This window comes from Branchiostoma lanceolatum, chromosome 3, assembly GCF_035083965.1.
Source record: "Branchiostoma lanceolatum isolate klBraLanc5 chromosome 3, klBraLanc5.hap2, whole genome shotgun sequence".
NCBI lineage: Eukaryota > Metazoa > Chordata > Leptocardii > Amphioxiformes > Branchiostomatidae > Branchiostoma > Branchiostoma lanceolatum.
Genome location: NC_089724.1, coordinates 21,780,313 through 21,786,949, shown reverse-complemented (window position 1 = coordinate 21,786,949; position 6,637 = coordinate 21,780,313). Strand labels below are relative to the sequence as shown.

The following is a 6,637-nucleotide window of genomic DNA, read 5'->3' as shown; positions in this document are numbered from 1 at the left end:
CGCTCCTAGCGGCCGGCCCTCCTGTTACCGCCCCCTAGAATTAACCTCCGCCAGCGAGATTGTGTAAACCAAGGAGGTTAAATCGTTTAATAGAGATCCTCCTTGTGTAAACACAGGCTACACGGGACATGTTTTAATGTGGCTTATAGTTGACTGGAGGTGGTTGTCCTTCAAGGTTTGACTGACAGGAAGGGAACGGAGCACCAAGGCATAGAGCAGAAGGACTGTAGGTCTGAGCATGTTAACATTAGTACAAACTTTCTTGGTCTATTTTTTCATCCCTGTGCCCATTTATTTCTTTGAACATATACCATGTTTACCCACCTACCTGACCCCCTCCTACACAGTTGTTCTTGGTCCATACTTAAAACACTAACTACCTTGACCAAAAACAGCTGCTATTGAATATAAATTAAATCAACACATCATTCCAAAATTCAGTTTTGACTTCTTTATTCAAGACAAAATATCCTCTGTTTAGATCGCAGCCAGTTAACAATGTCAATGACTGATACGACTCACGTAAAACATCAACTGAAAATGGATTGGGTGATTTGTAAGGAAACTTTCCATGTTCATTACCAATGCCAAGTTCACGTTGAAGAGCTAAAACACATTTTGTACAAGATCATAGCAGCTCAGTTACTAAGTAGTCAAGATAGACATTTCTATTGAGGTTGGATGTACCTGTTGTGGCGGAACGAGACGCCGCCATAGGAATATCCCGCCGTTTCTAAGACTGTCCCAGACCACTCTTCTCAGTGCCGGCAGTCGGAAGGCGTACACAAACGGATTCACAATGGGGACTAACCCTATGACAATGATAAACACGCACCTAAAGAGCTGGTTGATGCCAACCAAACCGTCCCAACTGTTGTGAATGCTGACGAGTACTGTTAACTGCCAGGACAGAAAAGGCAGCCAGGCAATCAAGAACACGACGATGATGAGGAGCACGCTTCTGGCCTTTTTCTGCGCGGCGGCGATCTTCTGCCGGTGGATGTGGACACGTCCCTGGTGCTGCTCCTGGACCCCCACCACGGTCAGGCGCCGTCTCAGCACCGTGAACACGCGCACGTTCGTGAACACCACCACACATACACCGGTCATGCACAGGACTGTCATGAACAGGATGTAGCTGCTCTCCACGGCCCCGAGGAAACAGAGCTGATCGCTGGTGCCCATCGCCTTACAGTTCCATCCCATCATCGGAGAGAAACAGAGGAGACCGGCAGAGACCCAGGCCCCTGCCACCGCTACCAAGACGTGCCCGCCACGGACGGTGTAGTGGTAGAAGATGGCGTGTTGGACGGAGATGTAGCGGTCCACCGACAGGAGAACAAGTCCGGTCAGAGACAGGATCACGGGGAAGTGCAACATCGTAACAATAAGTAACATAAACTGTCGATACGTCACAGAATCCCTCAGCTCAAACATAACGTGGACAACTATATTGGTGATTATATCTATAACGGCTAGATTACCGATCAGGTAGTATAGCGGTGTATGTTGCTGTTCTTTGACGATTCCAAAAATGACGAGGCCGTTGAGCAGGTTAGAGATGACACTCATGGCTATTATGCAGGCTTCCCTGCCACGGAATGCAAACGGTGCCCAGTCTGACTCAGTCCCACAAATCGTCTTGATAGCTTCGAAAGTCAAGTTTACCCCGGCGTCACTTTCAGCGTACCATTCAAAACATTGACCCGTGGTATTATAATTTGGGTGCGAAAACCCACCAGTAGTCGCGTTGAAATCGCTGAAGTTTCCCTCCATTTCTCGTGAAGACCCTACGGCTGTAGTCCAGCGACTCTGGTGTCCGTCTTCTTGTGCTATCAATGGAGCTGTTAGAAACTCACTTTGAGAAACGCCTTGGCGCAGTTGTGGCGTTGGAGCGACCGATCTTTGCGTCTCCTGCTTAGCTTGTTGATGAAGACACTATAAGTACTGATGAACCAAGCTACAGTCAGATATCTGGCTCTGGGACGTCAACCGCGTCTCCTCTCGAGCGGAGACTTCTGCTACACGTCTTTTGAGGGGAAGAATGCTTCTTTTGCTAACTCTGGAAATGTCTCTCTTCTAAAAGAGCCGTAAAAAGTCGTACGAAGAGAACTGGCCTTTATCAGCTGTACCAGTCGCAACCGCACTCCTCCGGTTCAGACCGGTTCAACAGAGATGAAGACGTCGACGTCCTATACAAATGGCTGCATAATTCTTCCCGCTGCTGAAACAAGTCGTGAGATCATCAGTCTGCGCTGTCAGCAACAATCGTCGCTGTATAAATACTCACGAGGGAAGATCATACAGATCACTGATCTCTTTTTGATCCCTCATTCGGAAATTAACGTGATGTGTTGCCACGTGTTGGGGTGGGAACCGAACGACTAACAAGATTATACTGCGTTACACCAGATGTGCTCACCTGTCATCATGCCGCAAACGTCACAAACGATAACGAGAACATGTTGTTGTCGCTTTGATAGTTTTATCTCACACAAAGCATATTTCATCCATTCATTGCCTTCAGTCTTTTGCGAGGGTGTGGCAGGAAGCTTTGCAACAAATTATCAAGACATCGACTTGCATGCATTTGTTCGAAATTTGCATTGCAATCCCGATTTGCAATAATATCGACAAAAGTATGTCACAAAGGCATCTCAATTTCTGGCGATGTGTTGTTTTCGTCCAAGCGTGTATTATCCAAGATCACACCAGATCACTGCCCATCGGTCGAAAGCAACTAGGGAAACATACAAAAATCAGTGTGCGCACAGACCTCTTCTTTTAATGGAGAGGATTGTAAACGGATGGACGTAATTTTGTGATAGGATGAAGCCAAGTGGAGCAAAACACACACAGAAACCTGCCATTCCTTCCTTTTTTTAAATTTCATTTATTGTTTCCTTCCTTCCTGCGTGCATATTTGCCATTTCTGTCCCCTTGTTCAATTTATATCTATACCTTGCACTTACACCTCATGGCATTACCAGTTATTCACCTTCCAAAAAATAGACATTTATATTTCAGGAAAATATCAGAAAAAAATGCTGCTCAGCAGTGGACTTTAGCTAGAACAGGATGGATTCCAGGCTACTAGCAAAAACAAGTAGCCAGAGGCATCATGCCTTATTAGGACAAAAAAGCGGTACTTAAACGCTTCAAGGGACAGACGTCATAAACCAGTATCCATGGTAATCCAGACAACAGAACACCACTCAATCTGATTTGCAGTCTGACTTGAGAGGAAAACCCCCAAGGCATGCAATTTGATTTTTTAGTGCTCACAATTTCATTAAAAAAACTAGTAGATGAAAGCATTTTGCAATTGGGTCAGCAATGTTAAGATTGTATTTTACAGATCTATGATGCGGATTCAGTTCTGCTATAAGGAGAATGGTATTCTCAAGTACACCAGAATGTAACCTAACTCTTTTGGTGCCCATTGTCACCTGTAGCAATACTCCACACTACTCATGGAATGATTAGGGCCAGTAAACAAGTGTTTCAACTACTAGTACTTTTGAGCACTCTTCAAACATAAGCAAACATCATGTGTTTGCAAGGCCATTTCATTTTGTTCCCCTTTTCTTTGAATGCTGGTCCATTCCTACTACCCATTTCTATTGTTTTCTCACAATACTTACCAATATTTATCTTTCTTATTCTCTGTGTCTTTGCTACATCTCCTCCTTGCAAACCAGTTTGTTATGCTATTGACAAATGCCAGGAAGATGAGAATAGTCTTCTGACAAAGCATATTCAACCACACATGCACAAGGACACCACATATAATCTATCCCTGCACATGTGTCATGAAGGGAAGACTCTCTTCTTTAGGATGTACAAGACAGTTGCGAAGAAGAATGCCACAGCAAGGAAGATGAGCAACTTGTCTGTGAGTTCTCTCCTGTTATACTTGGACAGGAGCTTGCGGCTGATCTGAATGGTTCCTCCTTGGCTCTTAAACTCTTCTTGGGTGTCACCTACCGTCTTAGAGGAGCTAACTGGAGTAAGAAAAATAATGTTTCACTAGTTAAATTTTTATCTACTTGTTAAATGTTGACACAGTTGTGACACCGTTAACTGACTTCTCAATCTTGTTACAGCCTCCCTATAGTCACACTATTTCAAGCAATGCAAATTCAATTGACAACATAAAATGTTTAGATTCTATCAGTGGCATAGACCATGCCTTGACCCACCTAGTTGCTTTGGTGAAACAGCATCGACCAGATTTTTTTACTGCACCAAGATAAGTTTTCACAAGGATGTAAATCTACCACAGAAATGACAGTTACGTATAATAAGATGGGGGCGGCATGGGGCAACTATTTTGCCATTGCAACGGTTTTGTGCTCAATGAGCATTGTCTGATTTGGTCTTTCAACAGCCTCTTGACAACAGACATATTAGTATGTTCAATGTACAGCGGTACAAATATAACAATTGGCCTGTACCTAATGTGTGCATGGTGTTCTCGCTCTGTTTGACATTATTGGCCATCATTCGGCTGATTGACATCAGGTTCTCTGTGATGTTTCCTGCTGTCTTTGTAAGTTGTTCCTTGGTGTGTTTTCTGGTGAGAAAGATTCAGCACGGCTTATCATACATTCAGACTTGCAGTATTGTACCTTATTTAAGTACAGTAGAAACCAGTTAATTGCAATACGCTTTTTAGCTTTGTACCATAATTAAAAACAAAGATGACAGAAAGAGCAATGCAAAAGAACAGAAATAGAGTGACTGAAAATGATGAATGGTGTGTATGAAAATTGCATCCAGTCCATAACATTAACAAACCACTCGGACAAACATTTCCTACTCTCCAGTCTAACACAAACACCAACAAACACAAGGTGCATTTCAATTAACAGATGAATCTACTAGTACCTTTGTCTGACTTCTCCATCCTCTCCTTTGAACAAATCTACCCTCTCTCCCCGGTCAATTGCCATTTTACAGGCCAGGTTGGCTTTTCTCAAGGTTGTCTGGGTGCTAGAAATAGAGAAGAGAAACTTATTAAATATCATGTAAATAAAGCAATACATGTAATTGATCACTCAACAAGCACGAAAGTAGTTTCTCAGCAGTACACATGTACACAGTTCATTGTAATCACCTTATAAGTTGTTGCCTGTAATTTTCCACATCGTCCAGAAGTAGCCTCTTCGTGGTCTCCCTGTCCTGCTCCCTGGCTAGCCTCTCGAGGTCCTGTCATTAAAAAAATGGACTATTGGAGGACGCAACAAATAGTCTAGACTCAGACTTGTTGTGTGCTGTTAGAGTATTCATTCTCTTGAGAGTCTCAGATGTAGAATCAAGGAGGTTAAACCTCCTTGGTAGAATGAACCTTGAAATTGAATACCTACAGTTTATTTAGTTTTGTCATACACTTTTTGACATCAGGATCCAGACCCATCGGTCAGCCAGCACTTCTTGTTGACCCACACAATGAGTTATAAGTTAAGGCAAGAATTAGATATGTAGAGCCAAGGTTTCCCATTGTTCAAGTATGTTTACCTGTTCCACCTAACGTTTCAGTTACCGTAACTACTAATTCAGTATTGTTTATCTTTAAAGGGACATACTGTAGTGTCTTACCAATCAAGACATAAAACAAAGTCGCTATTTTCGGTCAATTTCGTACCTTAATCTACCTTTGATAGCATAAATCTACCTTATTACACTTTATTCATTTATCAATCTTTAGAGTGGTCCCTTCAGTTAACACTGCAGAGGGATATTCACAACGACCCCAAATTTTACAATACGTTCCTCCTTTAAACTGTGATTTACGTGCAAATTTTTTGTCGTCGTGCTACATCACCTACCTCTATCCTATCCCGCAACACCTTCAACTTTTCCTTGGCTGCAACGTTGAGCTCATTCAGCACACGGAGTGGACCTCCGCACTCCCAGATGTCCTGCATATGCAGCATGTGCAGTAACAGGTTACATGTCATTACTTAATTGTTCTTAACCAGTTGTTATGTTAAAATATAGCAAATAAATACACAAAGTATCAATAATCCTTAAATTATTAAGATAACAATGTCGGAGACTTTTTAGTAGTGTAAGAAACTTTATAGAAAGTGGGTATTATATATCAGGTGTATTTGCAGCCAGTGCCACAGGCAGGTACCCAATATGTAGGACAGTATTGACAGGATGATTCTGTCAACAGTGCAAATTTTTCCACTGTTGACAGGATCATCTTGTCAGTAGCCTCAGGCAACTCAGGCAAAGGTTCAAACAAACTTTATACCAGCTGATGACGTGGGGAGGGGGGTATTAGAGAAAGTGAAAATTTACAACAATGGAGGTAATGGCTGCTATAATTTTGGTACACTTGAAGCAAATATATAAATGGACCTGTATAACCGCCTTAGCTTCCAGATCGTGTTTGACGATTTCCTGTACACAAACACCGACACGCACGTCGCCGATTTCGTCACCGTTCACAGCCATCTTGCCTACAGGACCAGCGTACTTTACGGCAGCTTATGTCGTAAAGTCTCTATGATTGTGCCTCCGTGTACCTCAGTGAACAATTTACCATCGCAGAATAAATCATATGATAATCGGAATATCCTTATTTTTACGAGCAAACTGAATCATTATAATTTAATTTCATCGC

General features: G+C 42.6%; 2 protein-coding genes across 2 annotated transcripts; both read right to left on the bottom strand.

The window, feature by feature from the left end:
- Positions 1-436: 436 nt before the first annotated feature.
- Positions 437-6,581, bottom strand: LOC136431032 (vesicle transport protein SEC20-like). Its single transcript, XM_066422224.1, has 6 exons — positions 6,373-6,581; positions 5,832-5,924; positions 5,120-5,211; positions 4,891-4,995; positions 4,458-4,576; positions 437-4,004 (listed from the first exon to the last, which is right to left on the bottom strand). The coding sequence occupies exons 1-6, from the start codon at positions 6,466-6,468 to the stop codon at positions 3,811-3,813; spliced, it is 699 nt and encodes a 232-aa protein (XP_066278321.1). The 5' UTR covers positions 6,469-6,581; the 3' UTR covers positions 437-3,810.
- Positions 646-1,572, bottom strand: LOC136429438 (G-protein coupled receptor 6-like). The gene has a single exon (XM_066419268.1). It carries the CDS (start codon positions 1,570-1,572, stop codon positions 646-648), a length of 927 nt encoding a protein of 308 aa, XP_066275365.1.
- Positions 6,582-6,637: the final 56 nt, after the last annotated feature.

Coding starts and splice junctions, on each gene's coding strand:
- LOC136431032 (XM_066422224.1), bottom strand. CDS start 6,468: ATGGCTGTGAACGGTGACGAAATCGGCGACGTGCGTGTCGGTGTTTGT. Junction 4,996..5,119: donor TACAGGCAACAACTTATAAG/GTGATTACAATG, acceptor CTCTATTTCTAG/CACCCAGACAACCTTGAGAA. Junction 4,005..4,457: donor GAACACCATGCACACATTAG/GTACAGGCCAAT, acceptor TTCTTACTCCAG/TTAGCTCCTCTAAGACGGTA.
- LOC136429438 (XM_066419268.1), bottom strand. CDS start 1,572: ATGAGTGTCATCTCTAACCTGCTCAACGGCCTCGTCATTTTTGGAATC.